We start from the raw sequence: 26,447 nt of genomic DNA on the forward strand, positions 1-26,447 counted from the left end.
TGCTTTTACTGTGTTTCCAGTACGTGATGTACATAGCTATGTAGCAGCCACAAGCTGCATCCATTAGGTCAGAAATAGCACATCTCATCAGGGAGAACAAAGTATAAATCATTATTGAGGTCAGGTGTCAGTGGTTTCATGCTTGAATACAATTTAAATAATATGCCAACTCCTTTCATTTTGCAAATCCCCACTTAACCAAGAACACTGTAGGACTTCTCCAAAAAAAAAAAGAGGAATTGATTAGATCTGTCCCTGTCTCAGACAGACAGACAGACAAGGCTTCCATCAAGCGGTCGGATTCCTGAGGGGTTCCAGAGCAGCTGCAGACTCAACATCGAGTCAATAAAAAAATCACTGAAAGATCAGCGTTTCATGGAGGGGGGGGGGGGGGATGCTTTGTTGAATGAAATCCGTTTTAAAAATTGCATATTTCAAAAAAAAAAAAAAAAAGATGGCGAGTTTGTCGAGTCGGCGTTGAATCAACAGTCCTCATCGCTGAGATTAGGAGCAGCTCTTCACAGCGTTGCTATTCAGAGTTTAGATAATGTACCTTTGGCAAATGACAGAGACTTCCGCAATACTGGCCTACCCTAGAAAGCAGCTGTGGAGCCTCACACCGCTACCCACCCACTAAGAACGGAGAGCAGCTTCCCCAGCGAGGCGCAGGAATTACACTTGTTCGCATATCTACTCCTGCAGGGCAAAACAGAGAGACGGTCTAGTAAGAAAAGTCTTTAATTTTTTGTTTTTTTTTCACTATGGGAAGCATGTCAAATTGGCACTCATGTCATCATAAGAAGCTTTTAAACAATTTCTGCTAAACAAAGTCATTTACGTGACAAACTAAACGGTTACTGTAACCTGCAGGTCTTGATAAGAAGAGAAAGGGAAATGAAGAACAAAACACACTACATGTACACAAAGAATCAAGCAGCCACATTATAGACTTAACTCCAGGGAACTCTCAGAAATTAGGCAACAATCCTCTACAGTAAAAACAAAAAATAATAGGAGGCAGTGTTTAAACTCTGTGTAAGATGACTAAAAAAAACACACAACAATCTCATGTAAACTTAGTGATTCTAGTGTTTCTTTTCTATCAGACCATTCATTTAACGCTTGCACTGTTATACTGTACATCAATAGGGACCCTAATTCATGAAAAGCAGCTCTCTGGGGAAGCATCATTAAAAACTGAATTAAAACATTGTTAAATCGCTAGGAAACATCTCTGACAAACAAAAAAAAACACACACACACACAAACACACACCACAGAACCATCATAGGAATCCAGGTTCGAGTCCTGTGCACCCCGCCGGTAGATTCATCTAAATAAACAGAAATCAAGACCACTTCAGAATTTTTTTTCATAAGCTTTCTGCCAATGCGTTGAACTGAAGAGGTTGCAAGCTTGCTCCTCTTTCATTCACTCTGAAAGGACAGAAGAGTTTCTTATGGCTTTTTAAAATGTATTTAAGTGCTGCCGCTGCCTCACGACTCTTCTCTCTGAAGGCTCTTGGTTCCAGCCCACGCTCTGCCCGCACTACCAGACCTCCGGGACTTCAAACAGCCCTGTGGAGCCGGCAGGGTTGGGACCTGAAAACACAAAGAAAGGAGACCCTGAGCACAGGCTTAGAAACACACACACACACACACACACACACGACAGACCAGTCCCTTGACAGGGTGCAGGGTTAGGAAAAGTCTACATGGAAGACTGTAACATTATTCAGCAGGTTTCATTCGACTTTAGGAAGCAACACTTGTTAATTCTATAGGGTGATGCAAAACCACTGGCCAGAGCTGTACAGCCGCCCAAGTACCCAAAAGCCCAGCCGTCACCATTCACATTCCACACTGCATTCTCAGACGTTTCTTCAAGTCTGTCTCCATGAACTCTGCACTCACACGCCAGCGATCTCCTTAAAACTATGCCAATATTGTACAGAGAACAGAAAGGTCAAGCCTCTAATGAAAACAGCAGGGCCAGCGTCTGAAGTGATTGAAAGGAGACCAGGTCAATGATAAACAGTTGTTCTGGGTCGTGAATTTTGGCATTTCTGTTCCGCAAAGCAACAGCTGCCCCCTTCTTTTTTTAAGGCAATTTCTAGTGGATTTACTCTTTGCCCATTAGGACCGCATTTTTATATATCCATGTCATTCATGTATATTGCATAAAAATAAATAAATAAATAAATACATTTATTATCCAGGCTGTTCCATGACTAGATTTTCAGGATTTGTAAATCGCACTGTACGAATCCTGACTGATGAAATCCCAGCCCTGTGCAGGATTCCTCCCACTGCAGTCAGACTGACGGACTGCGCTGTTCCAAAAGCAGGACTTCTCAAACTCAAGCACAGACCGCTTCACTTTCAGCCCCTGCTGCTTGTTTAGTAGAGTCCACAGCCAGGGGTGGAGTGAAGTAACCCTGGGGCAGGTAGCAGCCACTCCTTCCCACTGCATGTGTGGACAGGGCTTTAAAAACAGGGATCATCATCATTATCATCATCATAAACGGAGCTCCACGATTTATCATGGGGCGCGGCTGGCTGTTACAAACCGAGCCCATAGAACCAATCATGGGAACACCCACATCCTGACTAACAGTACTGACCAAAGCCAAAGCTGTTCAAGATTAGTGCCAATCAGGATCTGTGAAACCAGAGGTTTATATAAATAAAAAAAAAAAAAAAAAAACACCAACACTGTACTGCACTGAAAAAACAGAACATAGGTGAGCACACGCGACCCGCACAGGCCGGGCTCTGTACACAGAGCACACGCGACCCGCACAGGCCGGGCTCTGTACACAGAGCACACGCGTTCTGATCCCTGTGCTTTCCTTACCCGGGTCGGTTCTGATCTTTTTGTGCTTGTTGGTCGTCCTGCTGCGTGCGGGCACGGCGCTGGTCCAGCTGCTGGTTCCGTCCCGGTCGATCTCTCCCTCCTCCGGTTCATCCGAGCCCAGCTCCTCCTGAATGGGGCTCATGCTTCTCTTCCCCGGAGCAACTCTGAGGACACAGACAGACACAGGGATTGATTTACTAAGCATTGCAGCAGCTCAGAAACATTAGTAGCAATATGTTTGCGTTGAGGCAACACAGAACAAGCATTCAGAAAGTGGAGCTGGGACCTGCATTACGAGTTGAGAGAGGAGGTCAGAGGTCAGGAGACTCTACTGAAATGCCCTAAACGCTTCCTACAGCAAAGGGAGTCCCAGTCCTGATCGCTCTTTACAGCGGTCACTTCTGGGATGTGGAAACCACTCCATTACATCTCTTCTGTAAATGCTGCTTTCTATTCCAGAAAGGGTTATTCCATGTCTTTAATTGATCACGATTCCCGTCTGTTAAGATCATGTACCCAAAATTATACCCTTCATACATTCTGCTTGTGTTCTGTAAGCCAGACCAATGTAGCTATTCCACAGTGAGGGTAATGCAGAAGAACAGAGGACAGCGGCTTACCAAAATGTGCATCATCATTTTCAGAATGAATTGTAAACTCGTGGTTGTCAGGGTGCTGTCTGAACGTTCACGCAGAGCCTGAGAGAAACTCTGTATGAAGAGCAAAACACTAAGAAAGATACTACAAGCAGTGTGACTCAGATCAACCCCCTACACTGACCTGTCAGCTCTACTTGTTCTAATAAAGCAGTTAGCTGCATTGAAGAGGATCACGCCTGAAAGCAGGGTGATGGACGAGGGCGTGGCTGCTGACGGGAGGGGGTGTGCACTTACTCGTTGTTACTGCTGTTGAACCCGGAGCCGGCTGGCAGTGCAGGAGCGTACTGCACTTTTAACCTGCTGCTCTCCAGCTCCCTCCAGCTGTCCTCAGAGCACTTCCTCTTGCCTTGCTTCTCCTGCAGTCTGCTCTCCATGTACTCCGCGTAGGTCTGGATGCGGTAGCTCTCCGCGTACCTGCTGGTGTTCACAGCTGAGGGGGGGGGGGGGGAGAGAGAGAGAGAGAAGTGGGGTAATGTGACGGGGTGCTGGTTCCTTTCACTCGAGAGATTTGAAATGGTTAAACAGTACTGAGATTTGAAATGGTTAAACAGTACTGAGCAACGCAGGTTTACAGGGAAAGCCTGTTGAATGGTCATCACTCTACAGAAATCCGTCAACATTGAAACACGCAGGACCAAAATCAGAAACTACTGCAGGGCAGGTATCAACTGTACCCACAGCAGCAGCCTATCAGAGCCCAGCCTTTAAAGTGGCTGCCAAGCCCTGGAGAAATGCCATCGCTGTAAACACATGAATCAGCAGAACAAAGAGGCTGGCAATGGAGCCTGCTGCTGCTCCAGAAAGAAGGTCTAAAAACAACGTCAAGGAACAATAAATACATAACTAAATAAATAACTAAATAAATTACACTTTATTGACTGCTAAAACAGTTGTGTCATAACAGGTCTTTTGTTTGTTATATATTAACAATCCACAACGACTCCGGGAAAGAGGCAGTCTGAAAACCTGTCCCCCCCCCAGCCCCCTCTCCTCTCCCCTCCCCCGGCTTGAATCACTACTGTAGCCAGGTTCAGCAGTCCAAGCCAAGCTCGGGCAGTCACAGGGAAGGTCAGACGAGGCTGTGCTGGTGAATCAGCCGACAGACAGGGAGGATTGGAACTGAACAGAGTTCCACACTACAGGGCAACACATTCATCAGCATAATCAAGTACAACCTAACACAGCAGCCTTGACCGCCAGATATCTGGCTAAAGCTGCTCAGCTGAAGTGTTGCAATCTTCTAAAAAGCAATGCAAAAACAATTCCGAACGTCCAATTTTGGTTTGCAGCCCTGTGTTATGCAACGTGCTCCTTTATACTTTGTCTAGACAGCAGGATGAAAAGGACTGGCACACTGGACAGGGTTTGCACAGCAAGACATTGTTTGCTGTTCCTTTAATGTCTTCAATCCATTCGGTGAACTCGACTCGCTCCAAAAACACGAGGCCGATAGAAAGAACTTGAGAGGAACTAGTGGAGTCACAGGACAGAAGCTGTGTTTGTTTACCATACGCACGCACACATCCCAGAAACAATGAGGACCGCGGTGCTACGTGAGCGCTGTACTAGATCCACGAGGCTTAAAGGGTTAACTAAAGCATTTAAAAAAAAACTCAAAAAAGGTTCAAACAAACCAGTGGTTCTGGAAATAGTGTCTTTGCTCAGAGAGGTGCAAACTGAGAACTCACAAATTGCCACTGCAAAAGGGTTGTGAAATGCTTCCTGCTTCCCTCTCCGCATTCCTCACCGTCGGATCACTCTGGAATTTCACTGAAACACATTCATCTGGGAGAGGCGTCCTACATTCCTAAATGTGAAAGCCCCAATAAAAAGGCAAGCAAACTGAATTACTGGGCAATGGAATCCAGCAGCGTGACGCAACACCAGCGAGAGTCTCGTGAACAGCAAAGGCACAAAACGAAACTCCGGAAACAGCTCTAGACACCTTTATTAGGGAGGGTGGAGATCAGCTACCCAACAGCTGGGGGCTGCAGATAACCAGGAGCTTCCTCTCTCGTTCCGTTTACTACTGCTGCTCATGACAGTGCTCTTAAACAAACAAAAAAAAAAAAAAACCAGCACCGAGGAGGGAGAGCGGGGTCCACCGAGTAAATAAGCATGCTGGTAACAAACTGGGCTGCAACTGCAAACACCAGCGGTGGAAGTGAGACTCCTATCGCATAGCTGTTTCACTGAACGGTGGGAAGCAGGGCTCGGCCACAAGAGAAACGCAACACACTCTGACATGTTAACAAACCTCTGACACAGATACGTGGATTTGAATGCAGGTTACATTAAAGGTTTAGGAAGTCTGGCACAAGCCTGTTAAATTCCAGAACTAAAACTAATGAAATGCTTACCAAAAAAAATAATATTATTATTATTTATTTCTTAGCAGATGCCCTTATCCAGGGCGACTTACAGTTATTACAAGATATCACATTATTTTTACATACAATTACCCATTTATACAGTTGGATTTTTACTGGAGCAATCTAGGTAAAGTACCTTGCTCAAGGGTACAGCAGCAGTGTCCCCACCTGGGATTGAACCCACAACCCTAACCACTACTCCACACTGCTGCCACTATTAAACTATTAAACAAAGGATAAAGCGTGAACTGTGATGAAATGAAATATGGATGCATGGCTTGGTACTGTGCAGGAGAATGGTGCTCCAGTAACAGATCACAATATAGTCGAGACACGATGTCTGCTATTGCAATATTAGTTTACCGATCAATGCATGCAAACTCAAAAAGCTGAATTCAACACGCCCATGAAAGGCTACAGTACAAATAGAATTCCAGAGACACACACATGATCTCAGAATGCTGGATCTCCTGACATTAAGAGAAGCAGGGATCTTGAAGTGAATAATGAAGCTGATAAAGGAACAGTGGAATCCAGCCCTCTCTTGAGCCCTGTGCCAGACACCACATGACAATTTCATGGTGAATTACTCCAATACAATGGACTGTGTGTTTCTGGAGCTTTCTGCCCCAGATCCAGCAACGTTCTGGTGGTCAGAACTTCCTCTGGCGCTCCGAGCTCAAAATCGATTGGATTCCGATCCGCCCAGTCTCCCCAGCGAGTCACATGATCAACCCGCGCTGAACCAGAGCCTCGCGAATGCAGCTCCTGTACCAAACCGGGTCACACATTCTGTATAGGAATGAGCAGCCTGGAGATCTAATCCACCTGGGAGCTTATTCTACTTTCCTGCAAACATATCTTTGAGCCTATTTAAACTCAGCCTTGCACACAGTATATATAAAATTCCAATGCTAAACTATTCTAACCACCTAGCAGCGTCATGTGATCAAGACCACCTAGCAGAAAGGCAACGTCTTAACTGTTTGAACAGTTTATAAAGCTGCCATGCCCGGCCTCACACAGAGACAGCTTATCAAGGAGCAATTCAAAATCAGGAAACGTCTCCATTTGAAAACCCAGGAAACAGTGAAATTCTGTTAAGAGTACAACTGGCGTCGCTTGCACTGAAACTCATCCAAACCGAAGCTTTCTGAAACACGGACTCCTCTTTGCAGTACTGGGAGGCTTGCTTAGATCACGGTACAAACTGTGCACTAACCCATTCAGTATCTGTGCTTATTCCACATATGTGTGTGTGTTTGTGGAAGGACTGGGCACGTGCAGAGAGCCCATGATTCAGAAGAGAAGAAACAGTGCTAAGATCACATGGCACACAAGGACAGACTTAAAACATCCACTACTGGAATCACATGGGCTGCTTTCCATGGAGTTTAACAAGGTCATAGATTGTGAACACTTTCATTTAAACAGAGAAAGAGACACAGCTTAGCGAACCATAAATTCTGTGCGTACAGAGAAATCTACACAGCTCTGTACCCAAGGAGACTCCAGATCCAACATCAAAATCACTAGAAATACAGAACAAAGAAAATTGCTGAATTGAACACACTACCGTATTTTTAATGAGCTACAACATTCCTCTGATGGTTTCACCCACAAGCGCATTAGTGATCTTTAACTGTGAAGTGCCCCAAGACACCTTGGAAAGAAGTCTTTGTGATGGTTATTGTATTGCAACCCCAATGAGTTTAGTCAATGAATCCTCTTACCGATCTGCACCTGATCCACTTGCCCCAAGGACACGAACGCTGAGGTGTCATCAATCCAGGACACCTGAATGTTACCTGCAATTCAGAACACAACGGCATGACAGAGACGGGACGCTTTACAAAACGCAAAGACTCAAAAGCAATGCAATCCGCTTCAAAACGATTCTAAAGAAACTGCTTTAGTTTTTCATTCTCCAGCACACACACTGTGGAGCTGGCATGGGACTCTTCTCATTCTGGGGGTGCATTGACAAGCAGCTCACCCACTCCCGACGGCGTGTGGTTTGGTCCTTTTTCAAGCCATCGATTCACACTACAAGCCTTGCAGCAAAGCAGCAGGAGAGGCTCCTGGGTAAAGAGAGTCACCTACCGAAGGCACTGAAGAGCTGGTAGAGATCGCTCGTCTTCCACTCTTTGGGAAACGTGACGTAAAGGACGTGGTCTCGCTTCGGCTGCACTGCAGGAAAGAAACGCTTTGTTAAATAAATAAATAAATAAATAAATAAATAAAAGAATAAACTGCGTACCAACCCGTTTGAAAATATGTTTCTCACATCAACGATGTAGGGGTATAGAGGAGGGATGCTGTAATGGTGTCAGGGTATAGAGGGGGATGCTGTAATGATGTCGGGGTATAGAGGGGGGGATGCTGTAATGATGTAGGGGTATAGAGGGGGGGATGCTGTAATGATGTCGGGGTATAGAGGGGGGGATGCTGTAATGATGTCGGGGTATAGAGGGGGGGATGCTGTAATGATGTCGGGGTATAGAGGGGGGGATGCTGTAATGGTGTCAGGGTATAGAGGGGGGATGCTGTAATGATGTCGGGGTATAGAGGGGGGATGCTGTAATGATGTAGGGGTATAGAGGGGGGGATGCTGTAATGATGTAGGGGTATAGAGGGGGGGATGCTGTAATGGTGTCGGGGTATAGAGGGGGGATGCTGTAATGGTGTCAGGGTATAGAGGGGGATGCTGTAATGATGTAGGGGTATAGAGGGGGGGATGCTGTAATGGTGTCAGGGTATAGAGGAGGGGATGCTGTAATGATGTCGGGGTATAGAGGAGGGGATGCTGTAATGATGTCAGGGTATAGAGGGGGGGATGCTGTAATGATGTCGGGGTATAGAGGGGGGATGCTGTAATGATGTCGGGGTATAGAGGGGGGGATGCTGTAATGATGTAGGGGTATAGAGGAGGGGATGCTGTAATGATGTAGGGGTATAGAGGGGGGATGCTGTAATGATGTAGGGGTATAGAGGGGGGGATGCTGTAGTTTCATCAGGGTTTACAGGACAAAGCGCTCTGGGCTTTTCATAAAATGGTACGTATGACCATCACACTGTTTCAGCGGATTCCCATGCAGAAGAACTTATAAAAGGTCCCCACAGTAAAAGCATATGGAAGTGTAATAAAGCACAGTAAAGCACAGGTAAGCATTGTAAATAGCAAGGTACGGTAACCCATCTTAACATGGAAAACCAGGGTACACTATGGTAAAAGCACAGTATAATCATGGGAAAAACTGCAAAAATACCACTGTTCACTTTTATAAGGGAAGGCACGTGTAGCTAAAGAGATGCAGGGTAGTGTCAGGGCAGGGCTGGCAGGAGGGAGATACTCACAGTCAGGCCCACTCAGGTTGAGGTAGGGGATGTCAACAATTCTCATGAGGAAGAGTCTGAAACAGAGGAGAACCAGCATCACAGAGGGCAGGAATAACAGAGCAGCAGCCCAAAGCACAGAGAGCATCCACTGCATTTCACACAGTATACTGGACAATGAACACAAGACAGTCTGGAATATCACATGCTTTTAAACATCATTTCTAACCAAAACAAACAGCTAGAACCTGGATTGGGAGTTTTAATTCAACATCTGTGAACAAAACATTTCACTGGAGGAAGACCCCTGCTCAAAACGTTTACTGTTCTGATTCAACGCCATGTGCTGTGCATGCCTGCAATATCCGATCAGTATGTAAAATACAAGAACAGTAAAGAGTGGGGCCATCAATCCCAGCTTTACACAGAGCCATGAAGAGCACTAGAATCCATTACACCCAGACATCGAGTGATCGTTCCACCCTTTGTGTGATTTATACCGATGCTGCACCAGCTGCTTCCACTTTTACAAGCCAAGCACCAAATCACGTCTCACAAACCCACACAGAGATGATTTGTTATCCTCACTGTAAACAGAGACATTCATTCTCTCCATTCTCCAAAATACCAAGAGATGAAGACGAACGCCTCCCCTCCCCCAGCACCCTGCACAGACACCGCTGGTAATTTACAAGGCTGCTCCTCAATTATCTGCCACAAGCAAGCGCTTCCTATCAAAGCCATGTGAGCCTCAGATCACAAGGGAAGAAAGCAACAACCCTTTCATTAGGATCTCCAGGATACAGCAAAATGTCACTGGCATCCGTCCATCTCCTCTGATAAAAAACCACAAGCTGGCTCCCGACAAAGCCGACACGGATTTCTTTGTCTTTCTGGATTTCTTTTTAAATGCGTTTATTGTACTGCGGTGGAAAAAACACCTGAAGATGTTTGAATGGAGCAGCGTAATGAAAGAACGCATGTTAATACAAGAACACTCACTTGTTGAAAAAGGGCTCAATGAGCTTCGATCTGGCAGAAATGTGTGGTTTAGGAGGGCTGAGGAATGAACCTAGAACACAAACACCAACGTTAATAAATTCTGCAGATTCACACAAACAAATCTGTTTAAAGTTTATATATAATAAACACAAAATAATATGCACTACATAAGGGCAACAACCAAGGTACTGTACACTCAAAGACACCACTTCCCTCTCACCTCTCCCCTGCTTTGTGTTTTTGGAACTTTAAAATCGGCATTTGAGATCTATGCCGAGCATTGGAAACCATGTGGGGTCAGGTGGGTGTCTATTTATCAGGGACAGCATACAGCTGTAACACTGATGCTGTGAACACTGTATACTGTTACACAGTCCCAACTTCACCTGCAACACAGGGAGGAAATGAGGAGAGGAAACAGAGACAGAGGCAGGAAGGGACTTGGGGGCAACGTTCTGCTAAGAGAGGGAAGAAAGCAATACCCCTGCCAGATTTCTAACTGCATTTCTTCCCAGGTAAAACACACAGAGCTCTCTCAGAAACACCAATGCAAAGCAATGCGTGGAGGCCTGTACCCAAGAAATTGGCCATGGAGATGAAGCAGAGCCCGGTGATGTAGGCATCGTAACCGGCTTCGTGCAGCTGCTCCGAGGCAGTGTTGTAGCTCAGGAACCCCTCGGCGCTGTCTGTGAAGAGGAACCGGAAACACACTTCAGAGTCAACTCAAAAGCCTGGGAGAGCAGCACAAGAAAAAGGACCCTCAACCACACCTGGCAGGGAATTCCAGTCAGCACTGTGCAATTCCAATGGAACAGTAGCTGAACCTGGCACACCGGCAGAATGGCAGCTCCAGATATACCAGCTCAAATTACGCATGTGTCATGTGATCACTCAATAAAAGTTCTATAGTATGTTTCTGCACCTGTGACTGTCGCTTGGTTATTTAGAATGCATACAGTAAGCATGTTAAATGTGTGTAGTTATTTAATGTTACTTTAGTATAACTGCAATTGCTGGAGCACAACTGTATTGAACAAAACAGCATTAGAATTGCAATTCCAGCAAACAAGTTGGCTATAATTGTAAATGGACTTGAATGCTTCAAGTCGTCAGGGATGCACCTGATTGCTCTTGGACAGGGCTGGCACTACAGCAACCTGCCTCCCTGGAGCCCCGAGTCACAGTGGAGAGACCACAGTGTGATGGGAAGAGTCTGCAACAGAGCAGCCCTGGTCATTGAGACAGCATTGCATAGGACCTGAAGCACTAACCAGAGTGGATTAATCTGGGACCCACTAAAAGAAAATACTGGTCTATGGTTCGATGAGAGCAGGTGTGCCGTGACCCCGTGCTGATGCTGCTTCTTACCAACTTTCGGGGACTTGAAAGGTGCTTCTTTCAACCTCTTTTCCAGCTCTGCGAGAGGCGTGTTGAGAATGAGCTCCTGGAAACACAAGACAGGAAGAGCACGTCTGTCACTTTGTGATCGTACAAGCGCTGGACAAGAACACAGCCACGCTGCTATCTAGAGACTGACAACACACCTTCCCTACAAGAGCACTGAACAGTGCTGCAGGCCCACACCTGCCCATTCACAGACACGAAACACAGGAAAAAGGGAAGGGCGTCACCTGTCATTTACTGCCATCTAGTGGCAATGCGTTTCTCCATAGACCCTTTGACAGTACATTGATGTGCAATTACATTCACTCCACACAGTACCAGGCGTTACCTTAAATGGGTGCGTGCTTGCCATGAGTTTGGTGTCCAAAAGCCTTAAAGGAAAACAAAAAACACAAGTTTACAATAGGAAACGTCAAGCCCACAATGCATTTCTCTGAGAGGTACAACACTAACAGATAAACCTTTATAGCACACTCCATATAAAAGCACTCCATTCACAGACACACACACACACGGGAACACACTTGGAGTTGCTGCATTGTGAAGCGAGGAACTGGAACGCACACAGCCCCAGTTCTGGACACAGCAAGCTGCTCAATCCACACTGAACCCTGTGAAGCATGCCAGCTCAGGACCGCCACAGAAATACTCTGCAGCCATTAAACAAACACTCAAATCAAGGAACAGTGCAGACATGTGGTACTAACCTGGGAAACACACACGACGTCACTTCTTTAAAACCATTCAGCTCCTAGGATTCAGGACGAAGGGTTACTGACTCAGCAAGAACAGGATACAAAACGCACACTGCTGCAGTAGAATTCAGAGATACAGGAGCAGTGCTCAACTGTCCTACACATGTACCGCGCACGCACTAAACAGCAGATGATAGAGCTGAGACACTATGCTTTCAATCCAGTCTGCAGCCTGCTCTCCCAACTCTAGATGTATTCCTCATTCATCACCCCCCACCCCCAGTATCTTAAAACAGGGTTAGATGCAAATGCAGTTTCAATATTCACATTTACACCACTAAGAAGCAGTGCAGAGGTTAGTAAAACGCGACTCTGTGCTGCAGCTGTCGGAGGACTGCCATCAGCACTTGAATGAACCCTCACCTCGGGGAGCGGGCAGTAAAACTGATGGATGGTGTGCATTACATCCAGCAGCATGTTGTGACCCACGACCAGCTTGCCCTGGGGGAGGTATAAAGACAGAAAATAAACCAGAGCTGTCACAAGACTCGCATACAAACCCAGGTCAAGACTTACAGTATTGCAACAAGCATGCAGCATGAACACCTGGGCTAGGGGAGGCTAGTGCAACTGAAGGCACTCTACTACAAAGACAGAAATGTTCTGGGGTTCATTTATCATCCCCAACAGTTCCCATACTGGGCAGGAGCTTCCCAAGAGAGCAGCAGGATATCACTTTCACATCCCTGAAACAGTGCTGGCCCTGTTAGTATTAGATAGCGAGGGGTACAACTTGCCGATTTGGAAATGGCATGAATGACTCTGGAGAAGCCCACAGCGTCAGAGAGTTCTTGCTGCAAAAGAAAAAATAAAAATAAAATAAAAATCACAGCTAATGAAGGGAAACCTGCACAGAGCTGGAATCCCAAAACAAAGCCTAGTGATCTTCCTTTCTCTTTCACACTCATCCCATGACTGTCTACTGATCTGAAGTGCAGGGCATGCATTGTACAGTGTGATCTCACTGGTCGGGGGGGGGGGGGGGGGGGGGCTTCTAAAAGACAACTTTTTATTGGCATTCAGTTGTGTTGCTCAAAGCCACAACCATACAGACTGCATAACAGACCTTGGTGGGGGAATGTGCAATTTATTCAAAGTGACCCAGTGTAAAAAATAAATAAATAATAATAATAATAATAATAATAATAATAATAATAATAATAATAATAATAATACACATGCCTGTTCTTTCTCCTGCTTTTGCAGTTCTCTCCTTTTTCGTTCATCCTCATCCACTTTGCTGATTAAAATGCAGCGGTCTTTCTAAAAGAAATTAAATAAAATAAAACGCACCATTCAGAGAGCCGCACCCCCTTTCACAAAACTAAAAGCCAAGTTCCAGTTGTTTAGTTTGTGAATTGAAGCCTGCCTGAGGCGTCACATTACCTACAGAAGGCTAGCCTTGTGCCACACTCTGCTATTGTACTGCGTTACAAACTAACACCATTCAGCATGCTGGTTCCACATCCAGAAAAAAAAGAGAGATCTTAAACACACACAGCATGTTTCACCCTGTGGCAATGCCCACACACACACAGCATGTTTCACCCTGTGGCAATGCCCACACACACAGCATGTTTCACCCTGTGGCAATGCCCCCCCACACACACAGCATGTTTCACCCTGTGGCAATGCCCACACACACACAGCATGTTTCACCCTGTGGCAATGCCCACACACACAGCACTGGGACCCCATGGCAATGCCCACACACACAGCAAGCACAGAGCTGCAAATGCAATTGCTGAATTCGATTTTCAGGATGTGCAGCACACTGGATTACACAGAAACGGATTCATGCAGACACTGGGTCCTACCTTCTCTGTTTCCACGGTTTCTACATGAATGCCTTTGGAAAATCTGGAAAGAATTACAAAATGTTTAAAAATAAACAGGGGCTGCTTTTACTGTTTCACAGACATCAGTATAACTGGGAGACGCTCCAGATCAGCATGCAATAGCATTTATCACACAAGCAATAGCATTTATCACACAAGTGGTGTGGCCAAGAACACACAAGATTAGCAGCAGTGTGGAGTAGTGGTTAGGGCTCTGGCCTCTTGACCGGAGGGTTGTGGGTTCAATCCCTGGTAGGGGACACTGCTGCTGTACCCTTGCGCAAGGTACTAGATTGCTCCAGTAAAAACCCAACTGTATAAAATGGGCAACTGTATGTAAAAATATTGTGATATCTTGTAACAATTGTAAGTCGCCCTGGATAAGGGTGTCTGCTAAGAAATAAATAATAATACAACGTGCAACGAAAACCAGGGGAACGGCTTCTACCCATTACCATCCCAGCGGCAACGTGCGATCATACGTTTGTATCGAAACTACACAGTGTCCCAAAGGGATTCCAGTGAACCCCTGAATCTGAAATCTTAATACCAGTGCAGCAAAACAGAAAGGAGCTTAATCACTTACTTCCAGTTCAAGGTCTGATAAATTAGCTTCCTCTGGAATCTTAAATTAAAAAAAAAAATAAATAAATAAAAAGAGGAGAGAGAGAGAGAGAGAGAGAGAGAGAGAGAGAGAGAGAGAGAGAGAGAGAGAGAGAGAGAGCGCAGTCTCACATTACCACCCATTCTGCACTGGAATTTGATTCTCATATTTCCAACTGGCACTTCAGAATGTATGCAAGTTATTAATAATAATAATAATAATAATAATAATAATAATAATAATATTTCACAAGCAGAACCCCCCCCTCCCCCTCCCCCTCCCCGAGTGAGGCACACTTACCCAGTACAAGGGTCCAGCTGCACACTGGATTGTTCTGTGCTGTTTGACAAGCTTTCAACTTTCTCTCTGAAATAATGAAACTTTCATTATCATCATGGTGTTTTTTCCAGACCTCTCTTCAGTTAAATGCGATCTGGATTCGTTTTTGTAATGGTAGCTGCTTTATTATTATTATTGAGCGAGAGCTAGTCTTTCAAACCATGTGGCAAATCTTCCCTCCCATGCAAGAGATCTAACTGCCTTTGTATAAATGAGCCAGCACCGCACACAGTGACCAGACAGGACCGGAGTGTGTGAACGACGCAGGATTCTAGATGTTGAACACACAGCTTCCCAGCAGCGCGGCTGGCTTCCACTCACACGACTCTCTCTATGAAGGCTCTGTGCTCCTCTGGAATGACGACCGGCCCCTTGCAGGAGTTGGGGGACATGAAGGAGGGGGTTCCCGCTCCGTTGGACTGAGACCGCCTCTCCTCGTACTGCTCCCTCAGCTTCCTCTCCTCCTCCTGGTTCAGATAGGGGATACCTGGGGGTGCGACAGCAGGGAATCTCTTTGCATTGAAGGACCTCGAGCAACAGCGTGCACAGCAGCTGGGCAGACTGCTACTTATTGTACTTACCACAACAAAACACTTTGTTGAAATCAAATCCTTGATTGGCCAGAAAGTCTATACTTGAACTCTGCAATACAAGAACAGAGAGAGATTTGGAGAGGTGGTTTGGTAAGAAATGTACATTTCAGGAGAGCAGACTTCACTGCTGAAAGTCACTGAGGAATTGTCACAGACTGTACCAATCCAGCACCGTCACGTTTCTGGGATGTATGCATGTGAAACCGAGCTGATTGTCCCAATCCAGCACCGTCACGTTTCTGGGATGTATGCATGTGAAACCGAGCTGACTGTACCAATCCAGCACCGTCACGTTTCTGGGATGTATGCATGTGAAACCGAGCTGACTGTCCCAATCCAGCACCGTCACGTTTCTGGGATGTATGCATGTGAAAGCGAGCTGACTGTACCAATCCAGCACCGTCACGTTTCTGGGATGTATGCATGTGAAACCGAGCTGACTGTACCAATCCAGCACCGTCACGTTTCTGGGATGTATGCATGTGAAACCGAGCTGACTGTACCAATCCAGCACCGTCACGTTTCTGGGATGTATGCATGTGAAACCGAGCTGACTGTACCAATCCAGCACCGTCACGTTTCTGGGATGTATGCATGTGAAACCGAGCTGACTGTACCAATCCAGCACCGTCACGTTTCTGGGATGTATGCATGTGAAACCGAGCTGACTGTACCAATCCAGCACCGTCACGTTTCTGGGATGTATGCATGTGAAACCGAGCTGACTGTACCAATCCAGCACCGTCACGTTTCTGGGATGTATGTATGTGAAACCGAGACTGCAGCGAGTCACTGTTTATAAGCCTCTCACCTGACAGACAAACTTGATATCCGGGGAGCTTCTGTTCAACGGCTTTGGAAAAACATAAAAGTTAAAAGACTTAATGATGTATCTGCAAAAAAAGAGAGAGAAAAGAAAGTGAACACATTCCATCAACACAAATTACTGTGAAGCGTAACAGAAAACTAAACAGCGACTCACTTGGCTTCTGCATGGTTGTATTTAAAAGCGCAGAGACCGAACTGAAACAGCAGGAAGTCCATGGAATGCTACAAGAATAAAGAAAGAATAAAAACGTTTCACAAAGATAAACTGGCTTCACAGTGTAACCACATGGCTGGTTTGACGCCACTGCGCTCACACTGCCTGGACTGTGCACTCCCCTCAATCAATGGGCTGCTGCACCAGGTCAGGTCTTTCCTGAAGACTATTGATAAACAGAAACCAAACCATCACTGCCTTCATGCTGGAGAATGGGTTTCCAAACGAACCGGCTTCAAACTGTGACTACACAGTAGCTGCAGGGATGCAACAAGACTCCTATTGCACAGCAGCGCCACCCATTCCCGGTCTGAATGCCAGCTAGCCCCAGTGTATCCGGGTAGCACGCCCAGCTGTTTCTTATTAAGCTCCTATTCAACGGGAGTCTTGCTCGCACCCCTGCAGTGGAATGGCATCGGTCTCGACGAGTTCACCTTTTTCAGTTTCTGATAGCGCTCTTCTGGCGTGTCCAGACCATTGGTCAAAGCACTCACGGAGGGGCCGTCACTGATACCTTAAGAAATGAAAACATACCGTTATGAATCTGCCTGTGTTTGGAAATCGATGCTTATAGAGAAGCGTGTGCCGTATTTACACGATCTACACACACACACACACACACACACACACACACACACACACACACACACACACACACACACGACATTACTAACATTCAAAACACCGCGGAACAGTACGTAGCGGTCCAGTTCATAATGAAATATACAAAGGGAGTGAGACGAGACCGCGGCAGACTCACATACAGTTTCTGAGGCACAGAAAGGTTACCTGAAAATTCTCCATCGATGGCTAGGAACTCGGCTTCTTGTATCGCGGTGTATATCGTATTCAGACACTCTTTAAAATCTGCGGTAAACACAAGGATTAGCAAACGACAAACTACAGTGCACTAATGTACTTAGCTCGGTAAAACCGCAAACAACACTGCATGTAGGCACCCGCATTAACAGCGTCTAGACTTAGCAAACCGAGCACCACCTGTCCGTCAGCTAAGGTCTGGGTATTATAGTATTTACCACAACACCTCATCTACTGCTTGGTTATTTCAAGGCACTCGAGTTGATGCTTACTTTTCCTGGTTACTTCCATCCCTGCAGAAACACAAGCAGCTCTCTACCCGCGGCGCTTCACCTGCGCCTTTAATCCTTTTAACAAACACTTCCGGGGCTCGCGTTAGAAACACGTGGCTTGCGTGACGGGTCACGGAGGGGGCGTGGGGGGGGGGGGCGTGGGGGGGTTACGGAATTTGAAGAAAATTGAACACTAATCTGCAGTGACCTTTGGACGCCGTTAGATGACGCACAAGAGGCGTAAACTAAGAGAAGCTGAAAATATTAATTATTTCAACTAAAACTTACAAAAAAAAAGTTATAAGCGCCATTCAACATAATTGTTATATGGTTATTATTTCTCTCAATATATTTTATTTTATCGTTTTATCTCAAACTGCAGTGAGCTTGCTTGCTGTACCGGCAGTATCCACAAGAGGGGAGCAGTGGGCTTGCTTGCTGTACCGGCAGTATCCACAAGAGGGGAGCAGTGAGCTTGCTTGCTGTACCGGCAGTATCCACAAGAGGGGAGCAGTGAGCTTGCTTGCTGTACCGGCAGTATCCACAAGAGGGGAGCAGTGAGCTTGCTTGCTGTACCGGCAGTATCCACAAGAGGGGAGCAGTGAGCTTGCTTGCTGTACCGGCAGTATCCACAAGAGGGGAGCAGTGAGCTTGCTTGCTGTACCGGCAGTATCCACAAGAGGGGAGCAGTGAGCTTGCTTGCTGTACCGGCAGTATCCACAAGAGGGGAGCAGTGAGCTTGCTTGCTGTGCTGGCAGTATCCACAAGAGGGGAGCAGTGAGCTTGCTTGCTGTACCGGCAGTATCCACAAGAGGGGAGCAGTGAGCTTGCTTGCTGTACCGGCAGTATCCACAAGAGGGGAGCAGTGAGCTTGCTTGCTGTACCGGCAGTATCCACAAGAGGGGAGCAGTGAGCTTTTTTGCTGTACCGGCAGTATCCACAAGAGGGGAGCAGTGAGCTTGCTTGCTGTGCTGGAAGTATCCACAAGAGGGGAGCAGTGAGCTTGCTTGCTGTACCAGCAGTATCCACAAGAGGGGAGCAGTGAGCTTGCTTGCTGTACCGGCAGTATCCACAAGATACCTTTTTTTTAAATAGTTATTTATTTATATGTGTATGTTAACCAATGTCTGCATATTGCAGATTGTAAAATGAACATCTAGACTCCTTCAGCCACAGCACATTAGATTTACACTCGTTTTTGTAAGATTGATACCCGCATAACCAATCGCATTGAGCAGAGCCGCCAGCTGCCATCCCTCTTGTCCAATAGAATGCTGCCTGGGCGGTACCGCAGGTCGCTGGAAGTGCCGTGCTGTGAATTGATGTGTTTGCGGGCTCGTCTGTGAAGCGCTGTGTTTTATATACGGTATAATAAGCCGTACGTGTACACTCGGTGTGTTTTATGTGGATTTCCTCGTCATGATATGAATAATGAAAGCCGGGTCTTTTGGGTGAGAAAGGTAGGTTTCATGTCGTCACGCTGCAGTTTGAGGAGCGAGGCCCGTTTTGCAGGTTCGTACAGTAATGTTCCGTACACTTTTAAAATGACTCATTTCAAATGAAATCGGTTATTTCTGTTTTTATGAGGAACAGCAGCCGGGTGGACCGTCACACGTACCATACTCAGATCAGTTGGTACTGTAGTCTTACTCAGAGAAACGAATACAAGGTGTTTTTAATAAAAATCGGAGGTTAACTTCGGTTTAACTGTAATTGAAAGTAACTGTTACGCGAGGATAGACGTTGTGTTATTCCCGGTAAATTAGTAGAAATGATTGCGAAAAAGAGATCAGATAAACCGCATTGTATCAAAAAGTTACAAGTGAAAGTAAAAATGGAGAATATTCGCACCACGACTGTGTCAGTAATATTGTAGCGCTACACGAGACGCTTGTGGTTTAAATAAATCGGTCTGAATGCATTCATCAGCTTTGGAGATGAACCCTTTTTTTTTTTTACTTCATGTGTAAAACATTGTTTCCTGGTGTTTGGGCTGTGCGTTTAGTTTGGTTGACTCGTTTGCTGCGGCTGCTCTCTGCGTGTCGTCACACGCTGTCTCTGAACTTGAACACAGCTCGCCCCTGTGCAAACCTTACTCAACAGTAACACGATCACAGTCTCAGCTGCAGCTGACTTTGTTGCCTGCTTGCCAGTTTGTTTAAACAATGGATACTTTTGTATTTATTTATAGATTTATTTTTATTACCTCTGATTTTTACATAGCATATACTGTCACCCAGTGGCTAAATGTTGTATTTGTTTAATTAGGATTAACTTTCCCCTTACAGGGTTGAAAATGAAACTCCCATTGCGTAGCCCTTTGATCTATTCCTGGTTTTACTATGGGTTTGATAAGACTCACCTGAGTCAGTTACCTGTACTCGCTGAGCTATGGGTTTTAAGTAAACTTTCAAATCTTGTTTGCAGACTGTTGAAATGGTTTGGAAACATGGTGCTTTGTGAGGCTGATGAGTAAAGACGCTTCACCCCGGGAGCGCTCACCAAAGATATTCCAATGAAGGGGGATGCTGATTCTGAAGAATTGAAATCCGAGTGCTGGTACGATATAGAAAGCCCCCACAAAGCTTCCAGCAGCCTGATCTCTGAAAGCGATTTCTCCTGCCACTGCTGCTATCACATCCTGCTCAATCCCACCACCCTGAACTGCGGACACAGCTTCTGCAGGCACTGCCTGGCGCTCTGGTGGGAATCCTCCCGGAAAACAGAGTGTCCGGAATGCAGGGCGAAATGGGAAGGCTTTCCCAAGGTCAACATCCTGCTGAGGTAGTAACACACACTGACGCACTGCCGCACACACACTGACGCACACACTGACACACACACACACACACTGACGCACACACTGACACACACTGACATACTGACGCACACACACACTGACGCGCAAACACACTGACGTGCACACACACTGACACACACTGACGCACACACACACTGCCGGACACACTGACACACACTGACACACACACTGCCGGACACACTGACACACACTGACACACTGACGCGCACACACACACTGACGCGCACACACACTGACGCGCACACACACTGACACACACACACTGACGCGCGCACACACACTGACGCGCACACACACTGACGCGCAAACACACTGACGCGCACACACACTGACGCGCAAACACACTGACGTGCACACACACTGACACACACTGACGCACACACACACACATATATATTGCAGGTGCTGATGTTGAAGCGATACACCAGGCTGAAAAGTCTTTGTGTAGTTTGTATGAGGTATCAAGTCACGTTCTCATTAACTGTAGTGTTTAATCGTTCCTGTTGTATCGTGCAGCACCCTGTACCATGTTAATTTATGTTCATCTCCATGACCTTCCGCACAGGGACGCAGTAGAGAAGCTGTTCCCTCAGGTTGTGGTGGAGAGGCGGGGTGAGGTTGACTCGAGCCCCAGGATCGTACAGAGCCTGTCTGCCTTCCAGAGGTACGGGGATGACTGGGCTTCCCAGGGGCTGAACCCGCTCAGCGGGCACCGGCCGCGAGGGTCCGACTTCTTCTCGGGGGTGCTCACCGCCCTCACCTGCATCGCAGTGAGTATGTCTCCAGGGAGCACTGCCCCCAGCACCCCTGCGCTGCCCGAGTCCACTTGAGAGGGCAGGGTACTGCAGGGATGGGGGCAGGACTCCTATTACATAGCAGTTTCACCCATTCCAGGTTTTATTACAAGCTTAATTAGCTACAGTGTAGAGGTAACAAGTTCCGGTGTGCAGCAAAACCAGGATTGGATCAAACTGATAAGCAATGGGAGCCTTATTTCCATCCCTGTTGCTGTGCTTTTCCACAAAGCTTGCCATGTGTTTGCCTTTGCTTAGTTGAACTTGGCGATGCATTCACCATGGTGTACTGCACTTTTAAAAGGAACTTGTTAATCTTTGCATTCATATAAAGGGAAAGCAGGATGGAATTGTGCTTGCATTTACACGGGGGTTCATTTATGTGTGTGTGTGATTAATTACTTACGAGCTTATGGTTTCACTTTCATAAGTCAAACAAGCATGCATTAACCCTGAAAACAAAATGTAAAGGAAGGTGTTTCTGCAGCTGCAGAGTAGTTCATACTGAATGTGTCTTTGTCATGTTGTGCACCAGCAGTGGCGTGTTTAGCCTGTAGAATGACTCGCTCCAGTGTCTGTGTAAAGCACTTCTGTGTAAGAAGCAGGCTTTGATGGGGCTAGGATAGTGTGTAAACACCACACTTCATTTCACTCTGGGTTTGTAATTGTCACACTGGTTATAGAAATAGACCCTCCCTTGTTTTTCGCTGTGTTCTCACAAGGCACAGTGCAGTTACTGTGCGCTGCCTAACTCAGGCATGGCCTCTTTCAGGTGGTGCTGCTCGGGTATCACTGGAGCAGCAGAGAGGCTCAGCAGGATCTTCTGCTCCATAAACCTGTGACAAAGTGGACCGCAGAAGATGTCATTCTGTGGCTGGAGCAGCTGGGACCCTGGGCTTCTCTTTATAAAGAGAGATTTCTGGAGGAGCAAGTGAATGGAAGGTGAAGGATTTTCAGTGAGAGACCCTGACCTCTCCATCCACGGAACTCTATAAACACTCAATCATTCAGAAGATTATTATTATTATTATTATTATTATTATTATTATTATTATTATTATTATTATTTAATAAATACTTTTAATTCTAAATCAGCTGGGGAATACGTTTCTGCTTGCTCATTTGTTTGATGTGCATTCTGTTCATGGTGTGGTTGATTGAAATGAGGGAGCATGATCTGGAGTCGCTGTGATGCTCGGGATGCACTGTGATGCTCGGGATGCACTGTGATGCACAGAAACGCTCTGGAGTAGAAGCTTAGAAATGTATTCCACAGCTCATCTATGTTATTGGATCAAGGAAGTGTCATTTGAAGCCACTAACCCAACACAGAGAGAGCTGTGATTTCTCTGCTTTTATCTGAATGTTTGTTTGTAGACTCCTAATGATGCTTGAAGAAGAGGAGTTTGCCAAAAGTCCCTTCAGCATTGAGAACCACACCCACAGGAAGGCAGTGCTGATGGAGCTGGAGAGAGTGAAAGCACTGGGAGTCAAGTCTCCTCAAAACCTCTGGGAGTACAGGGTGGGTCATTATAATACACTGCACCCGGGCCGTGAGAGCGACGCGTCGGGCTGAATTAAAAACACAACACTGCGGAATAGCTAGTGCTGAAGGATCTTCATGTGCCTGCTAAATGAAATGCTGATCAAGGTTTTAGAAGCTCTAGCAGTGCCCTCACTGGCCCTCTATTTCTTATGTACTGTTTAAGATGTGTTTGTCTTTCTTTGCTTGTATTTAATTTACACTTCAGTGTGGAATATGCAGATATTTCAGATGCAGCGCTACAGGTTAAAATCTGGTGCTCACTGGTACCTCTTCACTTCTTGTTGTGTCGCAAAGCAAACTCATGGCAGTGGTCTGGGTTCAATCACACCGTGACCTACAGTACAGCACAGGCACCAGGATGCAGCGCTACAGTTTAAATCATTTGCATATTCTAAATTAGTGTGGAAAAAAAAAAAAAAATTCTCAGCACAATAAAATAGAGGGTAGATGGAAATTCAGAAAGCAGATCCTGTGAAACTCTGACCTTGGGGGAGGTGTAGTTTGACTGCATGCCTCGTCCTTCTCTGTTTCAGGCTGTGAATGGAGGGAAGTCTCTGTTCCTGGTCTATGCCTTGAAGAGCTCTCCCCGCCTCACTCTGCTCTATCTGTACCTGTTTGACTACACTGAAACATTCCTACCCTTCATGCACACCAGCTGCCCTGGCAGTGCGGACGCAGCTGAGGAGCCAGATATTCTAACAAAGCATTTGGTAAGGGAGCGTGGGGATGGGGTGTTCCTTTCAGTTCAAAGAGCATTGCCCATTTTAAGAGCCTTTTTCCTGTTTTCAGTTCCTCGTTTCCATTAGACAGACCCTCTGCACACAGGAGTTCTTTAAATAACAGTGGTGGTTGTTTTGATGAATACAATGAATTCACGTTACATTGTATTCAACACCTCTTTACCGTTCGCAGTGTCTCGCTGCAACAAACATTCTCTAGTTTATTTTGTGCTCATCTGCCAGCCAGATGGCTTGTATGAAAAATAGACTGCATTTTATAATCTTCCCTTTCCGCCTGTGGTGTGGTGGAAATATTTCTACATGCACAGGGATGGAAAGAAGACTCCTATTGCAGAACAGTTTCATCCATTGCAGGTTTTAATATGAGCTTCATTAGCCGCAGTGTGCAGGTAGTAACAAGTTGAGGTGTCATATTAAACTCGTAAGGAAAGCGGAAGGGCTCTGCAGTGCCATGGGAGTTGTCTCATCCCTGGTGCAGCAGTTTTAGTTTTGAGTGCTCGGCATGTCCCTGTTCAGATGTCTGCAGTGCACGACCGGGTTGTGTTTGTCTGTTTCTCTCCCTTGAAGCTGAATGACCCCAGCTGGACGCAGTGGGTGGAGTTCCTTGTGAAGTACTCCCTCCTCCCATACCAGCTGATGGCAGAGTTTGCCTGGGACTGGCTGGCTGTGCACTACTGGACGTCGCGCTTCATCATTGTCAATGCTATGCTGCTGTCTGTGCTGGAAGGCTTCACCCTCTGGAGGCTGTGGTCACGCGGGGAGCTCAGGTAACACACCTGCCCATAAAAGTGGCAGCAGTTTCCGGCTGCTCAATGACCTGCAGGGTACAGGTGCTTTCAAAAGGATAGCAAGCGGCACATGTAGAAATAAACACCAGCAGCTATTTCATCGAAGGTTGTTTTAAATAAGACAGGTTACCTTTTGATAAATGTTAGTAATTTACATTTCATTGTGTATTTCAAATCATGAGTGACAGCAGAGGATGCTGGAATACTGCAAGCCCAATGGAATTAGGTGATGTGTGTATTAGTAAACACCGCACTGTCTAAGGAGGTGGATATTGGGTTCAGTCCACAGAATGACTGTTCAGTTGACATGCAGCTCCTCTGCACAGAGTTGTGTAATGAGCGTGCGTTCTGCTTTCTCACCAGCAGGGCTCTTCCTCATCGCATGTGGAGTCACTTCTGGAAAGTGTCAATGCAGGGGCTGCTTGTCGCCATTGTCTGGCCCATGATTCCACAGTTCATCTGCAACTGCTTGTTCTACTGGGCCCTGTACTTCAACCCCATCATAAACATTGACCTGGTGGTGAAAGAAGTGCGTCGCCTGGAGACGCAGGGGCCGTAAGAGAAGTTAAACCTGCTTTAAAACCTTCACATCCTCGCTACTGAAAAGCCTTTTAAACGCCACGTGCCAGAAACGCGGTGGTCTGATGTGAAAACGAAGTCTGTGAGACTGCTGTAGCTGTGCCACGATGATGTCAAGGTAAACGTTTTTGAAAGAACATTGAAAAGCGATTCTTCAGTGGCTTTCAAACCCATGTCAAGCCAAACTGTAATGTTTAAATGCAGCTTTAATGAAAAACCTGAAACAGACTGATTTGATTGTAGAAACTGAAACCCACCTGAAGCTGATCAAATGGGGTGTTCGGCCTCTTTTTCCACCAAAACAAACTGATTGTAATTTTAAAAGATAGTAATTGCAGTGCTCAATGGCATGTGGTAGTGGAACAGGTTACTGCATGCTGTGTGATTGGATGAACCTTCTCCTCTCGCTCTTCGAGTGAAGTGCTCACTATAGTCTTGTACAGTAAATTGCAATAAAGAGATTACAAAGATAGACTGTTCTGTTTAACATTCGTGAAGGGATGTAACAGTGTTCCTGTGATCCAATCACATGACCTCTTGCAGGGATGCTACCAGAAATAACCTTCATTAGTGTTGAACCAATATCTGCACCTAGAGCCAAATGCAGCCACTAATTCCTCAATGTAAAATAATAACTGCTGTATCTGCCTGAATGTTTTCTTTAGTTGTTGAGTGATAGCGCCAAAACACTTGCTTTGAAGGACTTAAGCTTTTTTTGGCTTCTATGTGATATTTTCCCTTCAGAACGGAGTATATAAGGGCTATCACATTTATTCGTTTTGGTTATGAAAGGTTCACGTGCCATGAAAGGGTGGTTCGTCTCTGTTTATCGTTAAGGGAAAGTTCTGATCTTGTCTGTTGATGCTCTTTTTAAAAATGTTGTAGATATTCATTGAAATGAAATAAATTTGCACTTTGGTATAAATAGCACTGTGATCTATTCATACACACATGTCTTTTTTTTTTCAAGATGAATAATGTAGGAAAGTGATTCAGTGTTTTTCTGTCTGCGTCATTGAGTGATTGTATCTTTTGTGTTGTAATGTATAATTGCGTTTTCAGACACGGAACAGAGCGGTCAAGAGGAGCACTTGTAAACAATCGAGTAAAATACAGTATGGAAATGAAATGTATTGCAATAAAGAATTAAAGCCTTATTTTTCAGACATTATATTCTCTTTTTTTTCAATGCATACATCTTATTTTATTATACAAACCACCCCCACAAAGTTAGCAAGCTGTGTAGATAATTCTGACAAGTTGTGTGGTGATCGCAGTGTCATTTCCA

General features: G+C 45.8%; 2 protein-coding genes across 5 annotated transcripts; one reads left to right on the forward strand and one right to left on the reverse strand.

The window, feature by feature from the left end:
- Positions 1–722: 722 nt before the first annotated feature.
- On the reverse strand, positions 723–18,021 carry LOC117418570 (poly(A)-specific ribonuclease PARN). Its single transcript, XM_059035329.1, has 24 exons — positions 17,892–18,021; positions 17,590–17,667; positions 17,235–17,314; positions 16,741–16,808; positions 16,570–16,651; positions 15,747–15,807; positions 15,487–15,652; positions 15,127–15,192; positions 14,809–14,847; positions 14,202–14,244; positions 13,567–13,647; positions 13,122–13,178; positions 12,748–12,825; positions 12,337–12,380; positions 11,958–12,000; positions 11,594–11,669; positions 10,801–10,911; positions 10,226–10,295; positions 9,245–9,300; positions 7,991–8,077; positions 7,621–7,695; positions 3,750–3,945; positions 2,857–3,020; positions 723–1,601 (listed from the first exon to the last, which is right to left on the reverse strand). Exons 1-24 carry the CDS (start codon positions 17,908–17,910, stop codon positions 1,549–1,551), a joined length of 1,893 nt encoding a protein of 630 aa, XP_058891312.1. The 5' UTR covers positions 17,911–18,021; the 3' UTR covers positions 723–1,548.
- A 1,100-nt stretch (positions 18,022–19,121) lies between these two features.
- On the forward strand, positions 19,122–26,316 carry LOC117418549 (bifunctional apoptosis regulator-like). Of its 4 annotated transcripts, none has more exons than XM_034926148.2 (8): positions 19,122–19,342; positions 20,319–20,675; positions 21,278–21,482; positions 22,279–22,448; positions 22,884–23,028; positions 23,586–23,762; positions 24,360–24,559; positions 24,944–26,316. In XM_034926148.2, the coding sequence occupies exons 2-8, from the start codon at positions 20,407–20,409 to the stop codon at positions 25,137–25,139; spliced, it is 1,362 nt and encodes a 453-aa protein (XP_034782039.2). In that variant the 5' UTR covers positions 19,122–19,342; positions 20,319–20,406; the 3' UTR covers positions 25,140–26,316. The 4 variants fall into 4 exon arrangements, with proteins under 4 accessions (XP_034782039.2, XP_034782038.2, XP_034782037.2 ...); XM_034926147.2 differs by having other exon boundaries at positions 19,123–19,403; XM_034926146.2 differs by having other exon boundaries at positions 19,124–19,351.
- The last annotated feature ends 131 nt before the right edge of the window (positions 26,317–26,447 follow it).

Source organism: Acipenser ruthenus, chromosome 13 (assembly GCF_902713425.1).
Source record: "Acipenser ruthenus chromosome 13, fAciRut3.2 maternal haplotype, whole genome shotgun sequence".
NCBI classification, from domain to species: domain Eukaryota; kingdom Metazoa; phylum Chordata; class Actinopteri; order Acipenseriformes; family Acipenseridae; genus Acipenser; species Acipenser ruthenus.